Source organism: Chroicocephalus ridibundus, chromosome 7 (assembly GCF_963924245.1).
Source record: "Chroicocephalus ridibundus chromosome 7, bChrRid1.1, whole genome shotgun sequence".
NCBI lineage: Eukaryota > Metazoa > Chordata > Aves > Charadriiformes > Laridae > Chroicocephalus > Chroicocephalus ridibundus.
The window spans coordinates 14,508,595-14,530,529 of record NC_086290.1 but is presented as its reverse complement, the minus strand read 5'-3'; the positions used below and the strand labels follow the sequence as shown (position 1 = coordinate 14,530,529).

General features: G+C 42.2%; 1 protein-coding gene across 9 annotated transcripts in view; it reads left to right on the top strand.

Moving 5' to 3' along the window:
* The first annotated feature begins 2,609 nt into the window (after positions 1-2,609).
* The window catches only part of TMEM177 (transmembrane protein 177), a 41,073-nt gene continuing 21,747 nt past the window's right edge, over positions 2,610-21,935 (top strand). For 5 of the 9 annotated variants that reach the window (XR_010072011.1, XR_010072015.1, XR_010072010.1 and 2 more), the window contains exon 1: positions 2,610-2,683. Coding sequence is in view for 3 of the 9 variants with exons in the window: in XM_063341604.1 (XP_063197674.1) it covers positions 6,034-6,969 (936 nt within the window). In the remaining 6 variants the exon portion in view is untranslated. Of the gene's footprint in view, positions 2,684-3,242; positions 3,423-5,031; positions 5,182-6,019; positions 7,199-21,935 lie in introns of those variants that run through there. The other 4 variants (XM_063341603.1, XM_063341605.1, XM_063341604.1 and 1 more) reach the window with 4 other exon arrangements.

The window sequence follows — 21,935 nt, the reverse complement described above, 5'->3', positions numbered from 1 at the left end:
TTTCCTCTGCAATTCATCAGACTTCTTCTCTATCCTCATGTTTTTAATTAGACAAACACTCTTGAAGAAACTCATAATGTCTACACTATCCAGTCCCTTGTTTTTCATGATTGTTTCCGTAGATAATTAGCAGATGATCCTTGTCCTGCAGACTTTATAATCTCTCTCTTCCTGCTACCAATGTTACTCTATGCTCATAGACTCACACAGTACGTTTTCTTAGTCCCAGAATCCTGCAGTGTCTCTTTCATCTGACACCTGCAAGAACTGAACTACATGAAGAAGTGTTTGGGACACGTGACATTGCATACACTTGGGCCAGAATTGCAAGGCTCTTCGTGCTACCCTCCGTTACGTTAAAGCTTATGTTTGGAGGCTGGATTACCCCAAAACTTGCATAAAACAGCAGATAATTGGACTCCATAGAGGAAGAAGAGGATGAGGGAAGAAATGTATATATCTCAGACTGCTGGACATCCACTGACCACATTTACTTTGGAGATCACATAACCAAAATAGACTGTGAAGCACACAAATCATTAAGAGAAGGCAATGACTTTCAGTTCAGTACTTAAAAATCAACCTTTTTGCTAACATAGCAACAAGACTTCATATATAAAATTGTAAGAGAGGCAGGTGATGGTAAGCACCCATATGTCTTCTAGTAAAACATCAGACAGAACCGTAATATACCTCCGAATAAGTAACTTAGAGCATGTCCTGTAGCACCACCTAGCAGGCTAATTTAAAAGTGGTCTATGTCCCTTGATCCCTGACTATAACGATGTGCTTATGCAACAGAATTGGTGTGCACTTCAGTCTTCTTTCACCTTCCTTGATGTAACAGCTGCTTCTTGAAACCAGAATCATATCAACATGGCGATTAGTAAAGTTGGGGTCTCTACTTTTCACAAGCATATTTATTATAAAGCTCTTAAGAGAAACCATTTCTCTTTCATTAAGAGAAACCAGCGAATGCAATGCTGTGCCAGCCTCTTGAGTTTTTGCGTAAGACTAGACACCTCCAGCTGGTAAAGAAGTCAGAAGCACCTTTCAGAAAGTCAGGCTGTACAAACCCATCCAACCTTCCCTCCGTATTCAACAGTAGGTTAAGTAAGTCTTAGTGACTCTCAGGCTTTCAAAATCCATCATGACACTGTGTGTTTTGGTTAGGGAGGAGTCTGGTTTCCAGTTGTCCATCATCACCTGCATGCATTTTTTTTTTGTATGTCTGCATGAAGTATGACTATCAATGCCAACTTGCAAATTTTAAGTTTTGGGAGATGATGAAGCTACATGCTGAGGCTGCAGACCCATGGCTATAACAGCTCTCTGATGATATAAAGGGGGAGGTGAAGCTCTCCTCTACTTTTTTTTCTGGCTGCCTCCCACCTTGTTACAGCACCTTTTCAATGATCCCACTCAGCTTGCTAACTTGGTAGAAAATGATCCCTTTTTCCCCTGGTAACTATGTTTTCTGCTGACAGTGAGTAAAAAACAATGCACAACAGGGTCTGATGGGTGCCAGATCTGGCAAAAAGTGGTTCAGAGGGAGACAGAGAGGTGGGATCTTTCCTCTGACTTTTCCCTTTGGGTGGCAGCAAACCATTCACCCGTCTTGCCACATTGCATAAAACCATAACCTATGGGTAGAATCGCGCCCTCTCCCAAAGGAGTGTGTTTTCTTAGCAATTATCAACTTGTTTACTGGAAGTTAAAACCAAGGTTGTCATTAACAGCCTCTGCTCACAACAGGGAAGGATGCTGGCTGTGCCTAGCCAGGCCTGTTTAGCACGAGCATTCCTAAAATGCAGGATATCATCTAGTAGGAAAAAGATGGGATAAATATCTTCATTAGGGTACTTTCACATAAGTGCTGGAGGAATACCTGAATTTGAATGAAAATTCTTAAGTATCCAGTTTACAATCTTAATCCTTTTAAGTGAAAGCAAATCTCAGGCTAAAAGGTCTATAAGCTGAACCTTCACTGCTAAGAGATGCCTCATTTGGGGGCTGCTACAAAGAAAGATTAATTTTGATAGATCTTTCTAAGTAGAATAATAACCATGGCTTGCTTTTATTTCTATTCTGCTGTCTCTCAACCCACTGCAAAGCATTGTTTCCACTTGGATTGTGGAAAAAATGGTTACCTCATGACTGCCTGGTGCAAAGGGGCATTTTAAAACACCCACCGAGCACCAACGTGTACCTCTCCTACAGGTGAGGCAAAACCCAATCTTCTACTATCCACTACACAAATTAAATCCTTAGCTGGCCCGAAGCTGTTCTCTGCCCTTGTTTTGCAAGGACGGCCGTGAGGGAGCCGTGCCCTCGGAGGCCATTGCTCTCCACAGGCAGCTGCTCCGTCACCCACTGCCCTCCTCACCACAGCCAAGTGGCGCTGCCAAAGAACGGGCAGGCCTTGCCGGGTCTTTCCCAGGGCGCCCGTGTTGTTCTTTTTCACAATAGGGATGGGATCTCCCCGCTATGGAGACTCCTGCCGCCGATTTACTCCAGGGCACGGACCCCAACCCCCATTCCGCGCTCAGGGGACGGCCGTGTGTCGTCCGTCCCCCCCAGCCCCGTCATGGCGTCGCCGCCCGCCCCTTCCGCCCGCCGCAGGGAAGCGGGGAGGTGGCCGGCCCGCTGGAGCCCCGCCTAGGCCGCGGCGCCGGGAGCCTCGGTACGTGCGGGAGCGGGGCGGGGGGAGGCGAGGCCAGGCCCGGCCTGCCTGAGGCTAGGGATCCGCTGGAACCGTCCCTCAGCGCCCCCGGCGTGGCGAGGCATGGCGGGGCGGGGGCGGGAAGGAGAGGGAAAGGGCGGGACAGGGAGCGCAGGGCCCGGGGCCGGTCGGGGCTTCACCCGTCCCTCGTGTAAAGCCATTTTTAGCCGCTCTCCCCGCTCCCCCCCTCCCCCCCCCGACACTTTCTTATATTTTTATTTTTCGGCAAGTAGGCCTTGAAGTACTGAGCCCTGGAGGCGGGTCCTGCTTCCTGACTGATACTGGTTTAAGTTGGGCTTTCCCCTCGGCTAGACGTAATTAGAGAAAATAAATTTATTCAACTGGCTAGGACAAAACCTGCCTAGATAAACCCGTTTTGAACTTTATTAAAATTCTCAGACATGAGTGAGAATGAGTGCCCGTAATACCACAGAGATAAATAGTGTTTCGGCATTTGAGGGAAACCAACCTTGTAAACGTTGTGGCTTTATGGGAGCTAAGTAAATGATTAATTTTTCAGGATATGGTCCGCATAAATTGCCTTGAAGCTTCCGGTTGCCTTCCTCGTACATAAATCACACAAAGTTTATGAATAAAAATAAAGATGCCATATGCGATTAGGGCTGCAGCGGGATTTTCTGCAGGAGCTGAGAGTCCGTGCTGACCCGCGGGGAAGATTTGAAAGCACAAATGCTAAAAGGTATCGAGGGCAAGTTTCTTTTTATTTTTGGTGACTGTTGACTATTACGAGAAAGTGAATATTCTGTGGCATTTGCTGCTTACTCTTGCGTTAGGCGTGCGGTGGGACTGGTGGGTGTCATCCAGTCAAGAGCATAGCCTGGGCTGCAAGGGGTTGGCCACAAAGGTTTGAAACCATGCCTCCACGAAGGATAATTTAATGTAAAAAAAAATTTAAAAATACTTAGCAACTCTTAAAACTTTTGTGACTGAAGCCGTAAAAAAGTTAGTGTTAATGCATTCAGGTGTATCCTGCCATTATGGCTGTTGAGGAGAAGTATATGGATAAGCACAGCGCTTCCTGGCCCGCTTTCCTGCTTTTCGCCCGTGGTTGTGTCCAGGCGTGCTTCCTGGCATCCCGAGTCACTGACCAGGAGGAGCATTCAGCATCCCGTGTGCTTGGCAAAGCACCATTTGGTCATGCAAGAGAGTAGAGTAGACTGGTTTTCAGCATGGTTTGTCCTTCCCCACATTGGTGTGGTTTCTCCATCCAGTGTTCCTAATCTTAAAAAGGTCTGTTAGCCAGTCCGAGCGAGAGGGCTGTCTCTAATACGAGTGGGAGAAACTTGGGAAGTCCTTGGCTCAGCTTCACATGTGGATCAAGTGATAGTCTTCATACAATCATCCCCTTAGAAGTGCTGCCCCCCTCCTTCTCCTCCCCCCCCCCGCCATAAATGGCATGACCTTTTCAATCAGATCTAGACTGCCAGATTTGCCGAGAGGTCGTTAACTCCAAAGAGGTCATTTGGGTTTAGTATTACAATTTTCTGGTTTTTAGCTCTATTATCAAGGAGGTTTTCTCCCAAAATTGGGTTTCATCCAAGCTCTTGGCTCTTCAGCATGTTTTTCTTAAATAATTTTGTCAGACAAATCACCACCTCCGGTCTTCAGCAGAATGCAAGAATACCACCACTTATTACACTAAGAAATACATATTAAATTATTGTATACTTACATGCATCATTGTTTTTATTAAGCACTCAGTATGTGTTCAGTGCAGTATAAACATTAAACAAGATTATTCTTCCCCTGATGAATTTACAGTCTGAAAGAGCTTCATAGGAAGGAGTAGTAATAACATATCATTAAAACACCACCTTTAATTTAATCCCTTTTTGTTTCCCTGTGGTTAATACTCATTTGCTGTTGATGATGACTGGTCTATCCTGGCATGTCATGCGGTGCTGTTTTACGATGTTACAGCCCCCAGTTGTCCACTCTGCTCCTCTGCGGGAGGTTCTTGTTCAGCGTGAGTGGAAGAGAGCATATGTCTGTGTTTCAGCTGCTGCCCTACAAAGCCCAGCAGCATAGCTGAAACCCACCTTTGATGGTACTCTACACTAAGACCTTGGTTGTTGTATCAAAGCACGGTTTCCTCTTGCCACCTCGGCTTCCTGTAAGGACAGCTGGAGATACTGATGTCTTCAACAGCTGCAGCAAGATTCTCTGAAGCTTATGTGTTAAAGCCCTGAGAGAACAGGCGTTACAAGATGCAAATGGAACCAGGGGCATCCAGTTTTCACTGATGTCTGTTGGATTTAGGTGCCTAATTCACTTTTGTGTCTTTATAGTAGCATCATTATAGAGAAGAATTCTGTAGTTAATGGGATATTTTAAGAGATGGGAGCTTTCCTGGACAGAGCATATCATATGGCGTGGACCGTAAAAGGAACTGATACTCCCCAAGGGAAGTGGGACTCTTGAACTGAAGGAGTTGGCAGGTTGGAAAGTTTTTAAGTTTATCTGCTTATTTAAAGAGTCACAACATAGTTGTCTGCCCTGAAACAATTTCTGTTCCAGTTTCGTCTCTGGATTGCATGTATTATTTGTCAGAGAAATTATGTCAGAGACGAATTTTTAGAAGTAGCCACTGAAAGCACGCTGCTTTCTGAAAATAGCTTTATGCTGAGTAAGCTAGAACCAATAGTGGTTTTAATAGTGAGGTTGACTATCCACTAGAACAAACTCTAAAGGAAAATTCTGTCTCCTGAACTTTTCAAATCAAAATGCAATCCTATTTTGGAAGTTGTAGTTAAGCTCAAGTTACGGAATTTAGTATGAGGTTACTGATTAAAACTTTTGGAGCTCTACTGTAAGAGACGGTTAGCATAGATTAATCTAATCATTGGGTCTTGCCTTATATGTGTAGTTTGTGTCTGTAGTGGATGGAGTGCAACAGTAGGATTGTGCTGGCTGGCAAGGACTAGACAAGTATGTTAGGGTAAATACAGAATGTGTATTGATTGCTGGGGAAAGGAGGAAGTATGGTGGCTTTATTATTGTCTTTATCGCAGTAAATTGATTTACTGGAGGAGAGGGAGAAGTTAATTCTTCGTATTAATCATCCTGTGTTCCAAGGCTGAAAAATTAATGAGTATGACTTTCTCTGTAAAGGTGTTTTGTTAATGTAAAAGAGAGAATGCTTCTTTGGTTATTGTGCTCTGTGCTCTGCTGCTTCTCTTGGTTTTTGCCTTTTTTTTTTTTTTAAATGCTACAGAGATGAGAGACCCATTTATGATTTATGCACACTTTAATTCCTGATTTTTGTGTTGTAAACAGGTTAGGATTTGACTATGGCAGTGCAGTTCCTGCGGAAGGCATCTGTGTGGTTAAAGAAGCGCAAGATCACTTTGTTGGCCATTTCTTGCGTGGGACTGTTTGGTGCTGACCTTTCCTATCATGTGTTTCCTGAGCAGACATTCAAACTGTTGCATGAGTGCTGGTCAGAGGGGCAGCCATCTGAGCTTTCACAGAGGCTCCGTGGTGTCTTTCAGGATGTCCTTCAAGACACTGATGTGAAGTCCAGTGACTCCTATCGAGCCTTTGCAGCTTCTGGCTTCCACCCTGTGAGTGCTGGAATCCCCTGGCTGCCTGCAGGCTCTTTGGTGGGCATCCCGCCTAACTTTGATAGCACAGCTGAGGATAAAAAAGGAATAGTCAACCATGTTGTTGTGATCAATGGCAAGGCAGTAGACTGGGAGAGCAACGAAGGTGTTGCTTTGGAGGAAGCTCTGACGTTTTCACTTAAAGCTCAGAAGTTTGCCATTGCCAGAGAAGTTGCGTATTTGCAGAACGGCAGCCCTTTAGCAAGCGCGGTTGTGGCTCCAGTTTGCTTAGCTGGCACATTTCTCTGTGGGAGAGGTATAAAGCTACTTCTGGGTTTATCTCCTGGCCCCGTGATACTTCGCAGCATCTGTAACCTCATAACTGCCGCTGGTGGACTAATGTGCTATTACGTTTCTTACGACGCTATGACCTATCACCTAGACTGCAAGGCTGACAGAAAGGCAGCTACTGTTTCCAAAGACTACGCCAGAGGTGGGGTTGAATTTTATGATAAAATCTTGTCCCGCAACAGGATTCTTCGTGGTCTGATGGGCAAAAAAGGGGCGAAAATGTATTCCCCGAGTGGTAACATTTTCCCAAGGCACTGGTTCAGAATAAAGTATACCCCATACACTTACCGAAGAGATTTGATTGTTAATATTTTAAGAGAGCTCCAGGCATAGGAAGGGAGAGCTTGAATTTTAAACTTGTGAAATACATATTCTCTTGGAACACTGCTGTGCTGCCTTTTTTTTTTTTTTCCTGTATCTTCATTAGAATTGTATGGTTTATTTTTGCATATAGTTTGGAAGAAGTTATTGCATATTCTGTGAATAAAGAATTCTCTCTTAAAATATTAAAGACTTGCTTCACAAGTGCTCCGTTCTGTGTTCATCTCAAATCACAAGACCACTGAGATACTGATCTAGAAGTTCTGCTTCTCTGCTCTGGAAAATGGAAAGGGTAAAGTCCAACGGAGAGTTTATCATTTAAACAGGGGTGTTTGTATGTATGTTTGCCATTCCTCCTATGGAACAACCCAAAGATATTTAAAAAACTGGGCAGTCTGTATCATGCTGTTACATAAATACCAAGCCACAGTGTTTCTGTTCTGTGTAAATTCTTGCGCCATGTGAATTCTGATGCTGCAATCACCATTCTTCAGTAGGGCACGCTAGTTATGCTGCAATTCATACTAATATGGATAGATTATTACCAGCACTTACATCATTTTGTTTAAATCTAGTTCTGCTCTCCACGTGTTGTGATGACTGCAGCATGCATATCTTGAATGTTTCCCAGCAGTGGTGGTATGTAACATGTCTGTCATGGATTGGCTGTTTTCTCACAGGTGGGATAAGTGTGTTCAGGAGAGGGTTTTCTGTTTGCTTTGGTACAATTTTTGTTTAATTTAAAAATGCATATAGAGGTATGTCACCTTTTATGTCAAAGAAGGCAAGGTATAAGAAATAAGTCTGGCATTTGGTGCAGATACTGGTGAGGTCTGTGATGAAGACTTGCCAAAGGAAATTTCTCTCCTGTTTCAGACTAGCCTAAGAAGGTTTTGTCTGGCAGAATCCGCCTTTGCCCAGGATTACTAATATTCTGGAAAGGTCTTCAGTGTACAGGCAGTAAACTTTCCATTATAGCCTCACATGGGACCTTTTATGTGATCTCCAAGACGATAGTTCTCAAACTTTGTAGTTCCCTCTCTTCCATGCTTCTGTCACAGCCATTACAGTAGCCCTCCCTGGTGACATCACAGCAGTTTTCCTCTTCTCATGTCCATTGTCAGTCTTACAGCAAACTTCTATTATTTTATATCTTCTCAGTCACAGATGCACCAAGTGTCCTCTCTGCCTTGGTTTTGTCCTTTCTTCATCTGCTACAATAATAACTGTCATGCCTGTGTTTGCTCAAAGCATTACTGAATTCTGTTTTCCCTTCAAACCACGCGGTGACATAAAGTTTACATACTGTCTGCTGAGGTACTGGTGTTGCTTTACGTTGCTGAAGCCATATATATAAAATGTTTGGATTTCTGCTGAAGTAATCTGTGTCATGTTTTTCTGGACCACCACCTATCACGGTTGTCCTTGAAGTATCAAGTCATGAGATGCCTCTTAGGTGCATTCTGGCTGTAGGGCCTAAGGTTGTTTTTCTGGTGATATTTGTGAAAGAGTTTGACAAAATCTCCTAGTCTGTGGAATAAAAGGAGACTTTACCTTTAGGCAGGGCGCTTTCAAAGCTTCAGTCAAATTTTATTTGACTTCACTTCCAGGTAAATCCAATATAACAGGTCAAGATAAAGGTTTTTTGGCTGAGTGATGTAGTGGCTCAAGATTGGAATATAACTCCTGTTTTAGTAGCCTGTGAGTTCAATTCATCCTCATATTACTCCTTCAGACAAGTCTAAGCTCCATGAAATGTTCTCAGAGAGAACTTGGCCTACTTGTTTTATGTGGTTTAAGGAGCTGCTGCTACATAGAGTGGAGAGAGGAAACAGAGGCCTTCTTTGAGATTTACAATAAGTAGCAGTTTAAACAAAATTAAATTAAAGAAATCTGCTTGCCTCTTACCACTCCTTACTGCTGCTTTTCATCAAGGTGCCTGCAGCTAGTGCTGTTATTTAACGTTCTCAGGTTGTAAAACCCCAGTGATGCTAATGGTTTTTGCAGTTGTGCACTTTGCTTTACTCTTACATCTGGATTCTCCAAGAGGCTCCATGTATCTGTAAATGCTGTATCTGATTTACCCTTCTTTGAACTTGCTGTGGCATATTGGTGTCAGTAAGGGAGGGCTGGCAAGTATTAAGACATATGCCCTTACCTTCCAAAAAGATGTTCTTGCTGAGGGCTTATACATCTCCCTCTCTGTATAGTGAAACTCCTATTCTGTCGCCATCTGTGTAATCTGGAAGCATAGTACTGTCAGTATAAGGGAAATGTGAGTTGAAATCACAACTGCTAATTAAGATTTCCCTGAACTTTGGGAATGTGTGAGTTGTCTTGGAAAAGGTTTGTGTTGTGTGTGTGTTGCCAAGTAATTGTTGCTTGCAAGATCACCCATGCTATTTGGCAAGTAAGACTGGCAAAAGTCAAATATATGGCTGTGGAAATACTTATGCAAGGTCTTATAATATTGCAGATGTTTTCCTGTAGGTGGAACTTCCGATGAAATCAAACAGGAGTTCCACATACTGGTGATAGAAATGGTCTAGTTTTGGGAGGATGACAAAAGCAAGCACCACAGAATTAAAGGTGTAAACATTGGTTGTTCGTGCTCTTCCATGCAAAGAACAGTCTGATGTGGGAATGCAACTTCATTCAATGGCCCAGAAGAGCCCAAGTGAATCAGTATGTAACTTGTGTCAGTGAACAGCGTTATAGTCTCCCCCAGCTCTGAAGCTGAAACTCTGAGGAGTTCAGAAAACTTGTTAACGGGCTTCTCTTGCGCTGCTCAGATGAGGCAGACCGCACAATTTTTGGGGTAGAAAAGCAACAGAAAATGCTAAGCAAAGGGAATTGCTAGGAGATATGGATATAAGAAGTCTAAGACAGGAAACTGTAGAAGTGAAGGCGTGAATGTAATAATGACCCCTCATAAAAATGAGTATTGTCCACAAAAATGAAGCTCTCTTTCTTGTCTGATAAAGTGATTAAAGAATGAAGTATGAGTAGCAAATGACCAAAATGAGTTGCTAGTTTATATACAATCTAGTTTAAAGAGATATTTCCTTGACTGGTTTATTTATTTTATTATCCTGAATTGTCTAGATAACTGAAAAGAAAGTGATCCTTGTAATTTAATTTTTATATAAATGCAATGCTGCTGCTACATAAAGCTTTAGTGAATAATGCTGCAAGAGACAAGAGCTACCTAGGTGCTTTGCTCAGAATTCCCACTGGCGTGCAAGAAATGCAGGGTCTGGCTCACATCTTTCTTTCCCTATCCTAAAAATGGTGGTTTCTTGTCATGGAGGTGCCTTCAGCTTGTTTAACGGTCAAAGCCATAAAACTGTCAGAAATAGAGCAACACTGAGAGCTACACGGTTTTCTTGAAGACAAACTGTAGAAGTCATTTGACTTAGAGATTTCGGAATCAGCTGCTATGGGTATCTGGCTCCTCTTGCAGTTCACAGAAAGAGTGAGCTTGAGAGGTGACTTCCAAGAGAGAAATCTCCACCCAGGTGGCACGTGAGTAAAGAATGTCCCCTGTGGTCTTGCCACAAGGGCTTCAGTTGAAGTGTAGCAGTCCTTTAGAAAACAGCACTTTTTACTACAGTAGAGCACTGTTATCACCCCTTTTGACGTTAAAGTGGTTTCCAGAACCTGACAGAGAAGATGGTGAGAGAGCTGACTGCGAAACTGTGGAGCCAGGGTAAGCTGGTGGTGTTGGGAGAGGTGATGCTGGAAAGTGAGCCTACTGCTGTCATTTTGCCCTTGGCCATAGCAGTTGTGAAACAACCACAGTGACAAAGTGTGGCTTGGGTGGGAGTGAATTAAAATGTATGAATCAAATCATCATGACTGAATCACAGGCAGCTTTCATTAAAGGAAGAAATGCAGAGAATCCATCCCAGAGTGAGTACTGCTATATGCAGCCATTGTGGGCATCATTAAAACAACGGTAGGCATCTCCACTATGTGGAAATGCAATTCCTAGCAAGTAGCAGACGGTGAGACAAGTATGTGGGCCATATCCTGCAACTGTTATCCGTTTGTGTTCATGGAAAGCTTTGTGTAGCAGGTGTGATTACATGAATATAAAAATGATTAAGTTGCAGACAACCTGCCATCCGTGCATGCACCAGTTCCTCCTTGATTTCATTCATCTCAGCTGGAAATGTATACAACTGAAAGGCAGAACACACTGGTAAGCAGAGGAATGCTGATGTAGGAAGACATAATTAAGATCTCAGAATAAGGAGAACACTGTCAGGAAGAAAGGGAAGCTGAATTTGGTTGTTATCAAAACTAGACTTAAGAACAGAAAAGCAATATAATTATTCCCTAAGAATTGGTATGTTAGACAAATTAAATCTGAAGGAGCTGAAAAATGGCTTATGGATGTTTTGCTGGGCTTCTCTTTCACTGAGAATATATCGGTTTGTTTAGCTGAAGTGAGTATGTTCAAGCTGCTCAAACTGCCAAATCTGTAAAGTGGAGAAAATTGCTAAAATTTGGCTAGAAGTCAGTCTGTCTTTCCCATCTGGAAAAAAAAGGATTTTTTTGGACAAGCCAAACTCTTAAGCTTCATAGCCAGAAATGAACAGTGAAGTGCCTCTGCAGTTGGGAGCTCTCGCTCTCCTCAGTCAGACCAAGTTTGCCATGATGTATCCTGGTCTCCAATCTCAAGAGAAGGAGTGCTCTCAAAAACTCAGTTTGTGTCCAAAAATGCTCTCTAGAAAACACAGCCAGGTGTATGTTTATTTCCCCCCACCTTAGTCTTTCGGTACTCCTTACTGCAGGAACCATTTGTGGTACTATCTGCTGGTGCAGTACTTACTATGGTGTGACCTCTGCCTAATAGTATAACAATGAGCATTGGGCCTATGGTTTAAAAAAAGAATTTTTCCCCAAATCATGCTTCCTAGAGAACTTTTATTTTATTTTATTTTATTTTATTATTTTTTTTTTTTTATTTTTTTTTATTTTATTTTATTTTAATTTTATTTTTTTATGGCTGAACTTCCATCATCTGGAAGTTGGGCCTTTTTCTAGTCTGAATCTGGTTACTCAGAATCGCTAGCTACTTTGGTCTGCAGGAGCATTACTGTGTTAACGTAGTCAAGGCGTTAACAGCTTCTTTCAATATAAATGAATAACAGGTGAAGCTGTGTCCTCCTTCGTGTGTGGCCAAGCTAATTCTGCTGTAGATGTCTTGCAAAACAGCAGATCTCATTAGGATGACTAATGGTACTCAGAAAACATAAGACACTGTGAGCCCCATCCCAGGTTCACGGTTCCAGCAGTTCTCGCAGAGGGAACATTAAGAAAGGATATGCGGTATCCCAACAACTTTTCTCTAGTAACTGTCTCGTGGTTTAGTGCAGACCTGCTGACCTCTGGTAGCTTTGTTTCTATCATTTGCTGAAATAATTTTCCAGTGGGAATGTTGTTGTTTCTTCATTCTCTGTTCCTTTTCATTTCCCCTCACTCTGCTACTCTAATTGCCTCTGCTGCTGCTGACTCATCTTGCAAGCTGCTTCACCTCACTCAAACAAGATTTATGAACTTTTTAAGCTCTCACTTGCTGTTTGCACTTTCATTTGCACTACCTGCCTGCTCTTACAGTACTTAGTAGCCAAAGACCACAGCAGCTTGAACTTCTCTTTTGTTGTATTGGGTTTAGTCTACCTGATTTTGCAACGACAAATGCCTTTGACTAAATGGAAAAATTGAGGTTAAAAACCTTCTGTTCTTGTTTTGCCACAAAAGAAGAAGGATTTTTTTTATTGCTTTTGAATTTTCCATTTAGCATTACTTTATGAAAGATGTATTTCTTACTCGTTGTCTATGGCACCCACTTCACTTTTGATCTTAATTTGCCTCTTGCAATTTTAAGATGTTGCTAGTTCCGTTGAGCCCTTAGAAGTTTTGTTTCCTGTTCCTGAAAATTGCAGGGAATTTCATTTACTTCTATGGCTAGGTGACATACCGTGACTTGAGAAATAACAACTAATGTTGCATTAGCTGCTTGTACCAATGTTGAACTAGCTCAGGCACATCTGTGTTACACCTGAGTGCTGCCATATAGAGATACTGGATGCTGGCTTTGGGACCTCTGTCTTTTCAAGTTGTTTGTGTTGCGAGTTCCACTGGGGAGTTTATAGATGTGTTTTAATCACCTGCCACTGAGCAGAAGCAGAGGGATCTGTTGGGTTTTGTCTGATGAAAAAGAACACTTACTCGCTTTTGCCAAAAAAAATATTTTGAATGCTTTTGGAAGGATGAGGGGTTTGGAATGCAGAAGAAAAGCCTAGGAAAAACCAAGGAAAATAACGCTGTGTTGCATAAATTTTCTATATCTTGATGTTGTTACAAAGCTGTATACTGCACAAGAATTGCAATAGACTTCTGTAACCAATTGCATCTGATTTCTGGGTTATCCCTTTAATAGGGCTAAGCGTTGCAGTCCTGGCAGTATGCACAAATACTTAGCTGCTCTTGAGTAGCGTCTTTGTGACCATGTCAACTACAGTAAAACTCCATCTGCTCAGTACATCCCCAGGTAGTCACCTTTTCCGTCACTTCCCAGTTCCTTGTGTGCAGCCATGTTCCGGGTACTCCAGGTAACACACAGACACACACACCCCAGACAAAAGCTTCTGCTTCAGTTCCCTTATCCACACCAATTCCTCGTCCATGCTCCTTTGGACTGGAGGCAGTTACTGCGCAGCCACCAAAGATTTCAGTGGAGCAGCCCCTGATTTAGAGGAGTTGAGAACCGAATGTGCTGGTTCCCTGAAGCAACAGGGTGTTGCTTCACTAAGCAACATGTGACAGTTCAATACCATGCTGGCTCTACCAAGTATGCTGGTCCAAAAAGCCTGTGCTACTGCTTATTTCCAGCCAGAGAAAATGGAATTTTGCAGAGTTCTGTTACCACAAATATACTATCAATGTGAATCAGCTGAGACTGAAGCCATAATTTGTGATATGAAAACTATAAGTGGAATTTCCAGAAGTGAATACTAGTAAATCACTCAACTGTAACTATAAAGAGGCTTAACAAATGTGAAAGTAAAGATAAAACTACGATCTGCTTTACTATTGTAAAGCTATATTCATTCTTAAACAACAAATGAATTACTACACAATGGAACACTAGATCTGTTTCTCAGGGAAGGTTGAAAATTAGGATCAAGCCATGTTGTAAATAACGATGCTGGTTTTGAAAAAACTTTATTTTTTCTTAATTTCCTGACTAGACTAGAGGCAGTTATAAATATTTCAGAAAACAGAGCAGGGGAAGAGTTGCTCTGTAGAAAGTTTTCCGTGTAAAATCTTTTCTCATATGGGATGAGCTCCACTGCGTCGGCGACTGTGTTCTAAAAGCGTGTTATATAATTCTCTGTAGATACCCATAGACAGATGTATTTATGGTTTTTGGAAACTTCATGTAATTTAGGCATAAAACTTGAAGTGTGTTTTATAGTTCCTCATTAATAATAGTTGAGAATTATGCTCATCTAAGGCAGCACACATAAATTCTTAATGTTCAGACATTCATTATATGCCTGTGTGATGGTTAGAAGTTGTGATAGGAAAATAAAAGCCAGTGATCCCAAAGGTTATTTTTATATATATTCTTTTAAGCAATTTGGAAAATTGTGTTCATCCCCTAACACTTCTTTCCCTTCTGCTTCCACAGTCTTCCACTTAATCTAAAGGTATTATAGGGAATATTGAAAAAGTCAAATCAGGAACGAGACAAACTTTTTAGTGATCAAGTTTCCATTGAGCATGGCAGCACCTTATAAAAGGAAATGCTGAATCCATCATTTCATAGAGGTTATAAATCCGGGTAGTTGGCTTGGAATCACCATTTACAGACCTTAATAGTGTTCACTTGTATCATATGTGATGATGGCTATGGCATAGTTGCAGGTGGCTAAATGAAAGCTTAATATATGTATGTTGGCTTTACACCTATGCAGCAGGAGAAAAGAGAGACGTTTTCTCTTACTTTCCTGGTCAGAACATCATTTGTGTTGCAGATTAAAGTCATGCTTTAGCAATTGCAAATTAACTGTAAAAACATTTCTTACAAATTTTTTCCTAACTTTCCAGCAGCTGAACTGGATTTGTAGAGCCATGAAAATGCAAAAGTTTCAGTCTAAGAACAGAATAAGAATGAGGGTAATTGGGATTTTCCACATATCTGGGATTTCTTTCAGTGAGTATTAAAGAAAAAATCTGGGCTGAAACCTGGCTAGAGATAGGTACATTTTCTTCTCTAGCCATGTTGTGACCAGATGTGGTGCCGTGTTCCGAACAAGCAGTTTGGCTGGTACCTGTACTTTCTGTTTCTGTGATCCAGAAACAAAATTGCTTGCACTGGAGAAGTGTTACCTGGAGAACCTAAAGGTAAGTTTTCCTGAAGCATGAATTTCCCAAATTACATCATGGCTGTCTCTGAAGTTTCTTTTATTCTGAGACTGGAAACAGATTTGATGCAGCTTTGAACCCTGCAAAGTACTCTTGTGTGCGTGTTGTAGGATCAGATGTGTCAGAATTCCTGCCCCTTTCACTGAACGTTTTCATCTTGGACTTTCAAATCTGCTGCCTGGTATGAAAGAATTGTTCCTTATCTGGTATTTTATGGGTATCAGATGCATGTTGGCTTCAGCTGAAACTGTGGGTATGAAAGCCTTTGGCAAAAACCCAGACCTACAGCACTCTATTTTTGTTTCATGGTGTTGCTCTGGTTTTAATCTTAAAAGTTTCTACTGAGTTTTGCCTTGAATGGTGTAAGTAAAGCCAATATAGATGGCCAAATCCAATAGAGGTGCTTGCCTAAAACCTACAGAAGGCATGACTGATGCAACGATACGAATTTGTAATTACAAAACATGCATCACCCAAGCCTGAGCACCTCTGGTTACTTGGCTGGCAGAATTGAACAAGGGTCTGGAAGGGACCCAGTCGTGCTGCTCGGTGCCGACCAGTGATGAACCCTGCTCATGTAGGCATTCCCCGCTGCTGGATCTGCGGAGGGGATGGGTCTGTTCATGTGCTCTGAGCCGCCCGAAGCTACACTGCATCAAACCCATCGCAAAGTGCAGCTGGGATGTCCTTTTAACACATGGCTGGAGGAGGTGACACCGTGCTCACTGTGTTGTGTAACACGCTAGCGTGCATGTTGAGGAAGTAGACCTGCGCTAATTCGTCTCTTCAGGCTTACGATTTGTAGGTTTAAACCATAATCTCCTGGAGATTATTTGAAGGAGGGTGTTGAAGGCAAGGATGGATGAGGGGATCCCTGCACTTGTTAAATTGTGTCATGGTGTGGGAGGAAGTGCGGGAACTGTGAGTCTGAAAGGGAAAGAGGCAAAAGGAAGAATATTCTAGCAGGTTAAACAGGAGGGAGCCTGGTCTGCTTGTATCATGCAATCCAAGGAACATTTACATCATATATTCATTATAGCTGATGTGGAAAGTGTTTAACTCCTTGGGACTGAAACCAAGTAATCCCTCAAGGTGGATGACCTAACCACAAAGCACTAATCCAGCTCTTCTTGGACAGATTATTTTCAGCAGTGTGGAACAGTGTCCCCTCTGCCTACTTCTCAAGTCTTATTTTGCCTTTGCTTTTCTTTTAATGTTAGCTTCCTAGAAAAGAAAGGAAAAAAAAAAAAGGCAATTTTATTGCTATTAAAATAGGTTAAGGAGAGCAAAAAGATGCTAAATTTTTTCATTATGATCCAAAAAAAATATCTTTCCGTAGACTGTGGCACAGAAATATTATTACCTCATGTGTCTCTTACAATTTTTCATCTTTACAACAGTATTTTAGCACTTTGTAACTTCCTTTAAGTCAGTCTCCATCCAGGCTATCAAAGAGCATGCAATATAAATATCCTGTTGCACAAATATGTTCCCTGAAAAGCAATGCGTAAAATACAGATCATGTTGCAGCTGTTTTATTTGCTGTCATTTAATGTGTGCATCCATCATGCCATCATAAACTCATCAAGCGTTTTATAACTTGGCTATTAGAAGTTCTTCCACCCTAAGGTTGGTGGATGAGTTTGCAGGCTGTCAGCTGTGAAAGAGTGACTCCCTAGTTTAAAAATTAGTCTGCTCTGTTCAATGTCCCTATAAATAATTTAAGGAAAATCACAAATTCAGGGTTTTTTCCCTGCCCCTTTTCTGATGATAATAACTGATATTGTGGGCCAAAGAGCAGAGATCTCTCAGGCAGGGAACATCCTAGGTAAGCTTCTGTGTGTCAGATGTGAACTTTGTGTACCTCTTGGCAGGCAGTCACTCACACAAGGGCTGGCAGGGAGTCAGTGAGCATATGTGCTTGAGTAACTCCTGCCCAGTGGGGATAGCGCTTGACATTCTCTCTGAAAGGGAACTTTTTTTTCAGGAATTCAGCAAAGCACATAGACTTTGAGGACATGACTGCTTTTCCTGGAATTAACAGGCTGTGTTGAGTTGCAGGCTGAGATTCTTTGGTTCAGCTAATGTTACATCCGCTGTTCGTAATACCTACTGGGTTTTTAAGTGCCAAGGCCACGCTGGTAGGAAAACTAATGACTAGCTGGAGGGCTTGATTAATGGGAGTCTAACCAAGGGGAAGGGAAACTGGCCCCAGATTGCTGTCACCTATTTATAAAACCAGAACGAAGTCTCCACACTGTGGCAACTATGAATTATTTAGTTACCACAGATGGACAGCATGCCATTTGAGTCAATGGGATTTGGCCAGAACCTCCCATCAGAGACCTGGCTTTGCTTGAAGCCTGGTGTAAGGCATATGCAGCAGGTGTCTCACCAACTAAGACATTTTCTTTCGCCCAGTGAGCTTTGGCCCTGTAGCAGCATGCTGGTTCCTCAGAAAGACTTGAACCACCCTCTACTAAGTAGTATGATTTTTATTTGTGCCAAGTTTGCCACTCAAGGAAATAGTGGCAAACAGACAGTTGGCTGTAGATCCAAAGTTTCTACCATGTTCTGTCCCTAGTTGAGGGGAAAAGCCCCTGGAAGGTGCTCTTAATTTGTGCCAAGTAGCATCCATTCCTAGAGAATCCTCCTTGAGCTAAGTATAGCTCCTTCACAGCATCTCCTCCATCCTCCTACACAGCTCCAGCCAGGAGCTAAGGGAGACCAGTGGACAAGCAGCCAGTGACGACAGCTCTACACCATTGGAGGAATAGCGCTGGGATCCTTCTGGTATAGCAGGAGGAGTGTATAATGGGTAGGCTGAGATGAAAAATGTGGTTCAAACCAAGACCAAAATTTGTATTTGAGCTAAGTGACCCCTGACAGATGTACACGCCTTAATTTGTACAAGTCTTAGTGTTGCTCTGGAGACCCTACTTGGAAAAACACATTTCATAAGAATTAAATGGAACTCTGGGCCAATGTATCATTATTTTGTTTGTGAGTTACAGAAAGCCTGTACTGGGTCATTAACAACAATAACAAAACCCAGATGCCTTATTTCATCTACAAAACAATCCCTAGAAAAATCCATCTAAGCAACCTAATACTATAACATAACATACACAAGGTTCTGGTACATCTACACTAAGTACGTAGACTGAGGAACTTTGATTTCTATTAAGCCTGCAAAGTGCCTACCCATGGCCTGCCAGCCTAAATGTTGAGTTCATTCACATTCAGCCCGGAGAAGACAAGACTCCAGGGAGACCTTATAGCAGCTTTACGGTATCTGAAGGGGGCCTACAAGAAAGCTGGAGAGGGACTTTTTGCAAGAGCATGTAGTGATAGGATGAGGGGTAATGGCTTCAAACTGGAAGAGGGGAGATTTAGATTAGGTATTAGGAAGAAATTTTTCACTCTGAGGGTGGTGAGACACTGGAAGGGGTTGCCCAGGGAAGTTGTGAATGCCCCATCCCTGGAAGTGTTCAAGGCCAGGCTGGATGGGACTTTGAGCAACCTCATCTAGTGGGAGGTGTCCCTGCCTATGCCTATATGTCCAACATATAGTGTTGGAACTATATGATCTTTAAGGTCCCTTCTAACTGGAACCATTCTATGATTCTATGAATAATGAAAAAAAAGTGATCAGCCCAGTATTGCTATTGCTCTGTGGTATCTGTTGGCCAAACAATGATACTGTAGGCTTGATGAGTATACTATTTTCTGGCAGCTCTATGTTTGTTCTTACTCTGCATTATTTTGGTAAAATACAGTTCTAACCACTTGCCATAGGAATGACCTATATAACAGAGGAGATCTCAGTGGTTTGGAGAGATAGGAGAGAACGTTTGAGCAACCTGACATCCTGACTAATATGGCGATTCTTAGGTTGAACCAGTACCTTTGTCCAGACTGTGGGTGGATACTTCTGGAGAGCCTCTGGAGAGCAGAGCCTGCCAGCTTCCCTGGAGCAGGGCCTGGCTGAGCTCTGTGTGGGCTTGCAGAAAACTCCCATCCCTGTGCTGTGAAAGGTAGGATCAGAGGACAATATGCAGCTGCAAGATGGGAGTTTGAAAATGAGACTGAAAGCCACTGTCTTGACTTTTTGGCTCAGCTAAAAGCGCTAGAGTTGAACTTTGAGTCCCCTGCTGCTTTGGTTATACAGTTTGGTTGGTTTGGTTTGGGGATTTAGTGGGATTCAGAAGAATAACTACACACTTCAAATGAACATCTCCAAGAGCCTGCTGAGGTTTATTGGCATTAACGTTACGGTGCTCCTGGACTGCTGAGATCCAACCCCTGACTCAATTTTAAAAGATAACATTCAATCCCTCTGGCTAAAGGATCTCCTTCACCTCAAGTAGCAATTATTCCCCTTCTACCATCTTTGTGTATGAACAGAAGAAATGTCACGATTATAACTTCCATGGATGCAGCCCAGGGGATCTGGTGGGCACAGCATGCATCACAGTTTTCAGTGTTTAATGAGAGCTGCATACTAGCTTTTTTCATTGAACGTGTGCAGAGGTGCCAGGAAGAGGCTTAAACCATTAGAGAAAACAAATAGTTTGAGAACTACTGTTGAAACAGATTTGTTATGTCATTGCCAAAGGTATTGTCTGCAGAAGTCAAGGGTGTTCTTAGCTTCTCTACCCTTTCAGCATCGCTTTGGGTGATTCTCCTCTGGACTTCGCTATTTTTAATCTAAATAGACATAGTCTCTCCTGGTATTCTCAGCTGGAGATGTTATTTGTCTTCCTGGGCTCAAATGTTGTGAAGTGGCCCTTAAGAATTGCCTGGTGTTGCCATGGAGGCATCTATCTTTTAATGATAACAAAGTGATTCCAGTCCTTCATAGGGCATAGATCCCTGTTGTTGTCACTGACAGAATAATGGGGGGTTATCAAATGAAGGGGACCAGGTTCACTGGTTTTGTAAGGTGTAATTTTCAAGTTACACAAGAGGTGCCGTATATTTTGCCAGAACTCCTTTTGAAGCACGTCTTTAGTGGAGGCCTTTTGTCAGAGGACCCTCAGGAATATATTTAAAATGAAATTTGCTTCCACCTGCACTGTCCTTGTTGGATATTTTCTCCCTCAGGCCATCCTAAAATTCAGAGGCTGAAGTTTTAATTTTGTTGGTATTTATTGACCTAAAGTTTTATAACATTTAATTTGCTTTCTGCTTTTGGGTGGAAGTGGGATGGGAAGGGAAACACACTGATGGGGGTAGTTACGTGACAGCTGCCCATGTATTTTGGGGGTTGTCCATCAACAGAGACTACCCTTTGTGGGACCTCTCAGTCCAAAAATGATGATGAGAAACTGGAATGGTCCAGCAGGAGCTACCAAGGTTATCAGACACATAGAGCAGAAGATCTGTAAGGAGAGGTAGAGGGAGCTGGGCTTATGTAGTCAGGAGAGGAAAAGGCTTAGGGGTAAGTCGTGACTGGTGGCCAAATGAAAGCTGCATGATCTGAGGTTGGATCTCACGTAGGACAGTTATGTCAGACTAGGACTAATTGCCACATAATACTGCTAATATGTTTGTAACAAAAATTGGGTCATATATAAAAGCAATCCTGTAAGATTTTGTAAACCTATATTGTGGATTAATACCTTCTTTCAGCTCAGCAGTGTATTTTCATATACTTCTTTATGGTGATTTTCACCGGCAGACCCACTCTTTAGTTTTGTCAAACTCTATTGAAGTTTTTTCCTGGTCCGCTGACTTTTCCTGCCTACAAAATGCTGTCTTTCACCACTCTCTCCTTACTCATTCATTAATAAATGTAGCAAATCAGATTGGGTTTAGTATGGTACATAGGGGTATTTTGCAATCAACCTTATGTGACATAGAAAAATGACCAAATATTTCTATTGTTTTCTGTCTCTGAGCCAGCTTTTCATTAATTGGTATCCCTTGACCACTTCTCTTCAAAAGCAGCTTTTTGCAAGAAGAGTATAAATTTCCATTTAAATGGTGATATTCATTTTCTGATCACTGTTTTATTTACTGACTCAAGGAATCATAGAAGACTAGAACCAGAAAAGCCATGTTGCGTAACCCCAGCCATAAGCTCCATCTTTTTTGGATCTTTAGGTGATGAAAACTAGCATGACTCCACTATTTGTAGTGGAATAATGCTGACTTGTGTCCAGTGAGAATCTCAGTTTTTATTGGCAATGACCATAAATGGGTAGGAGTTATCCAAGAGGCAACGCAGGAGTTATCCAAGAGGGGCATCAGAAAGGACAAGTGGACCTGGTGCATAATAAGAAAGGATATATGCACTTTTTCTAAGGTTTTCTTATGTGGACATGGATTTAACATGTTCTGTTTCTTATTGATGCTCTGACAACAGCATCTTGGCATTGGGAAAATAAATTTTTCTGCTCACAGCTTCCCACAACCATTTAATTATTCGGTATTTGAGAACTTTGAGATTTCCTAAGGAAAAGTGATAGGATAGGGTAGGAGTGAAGAGAAGTCACAGCATGTGATGCCACAACTCATGTAAGCTCGGGCAT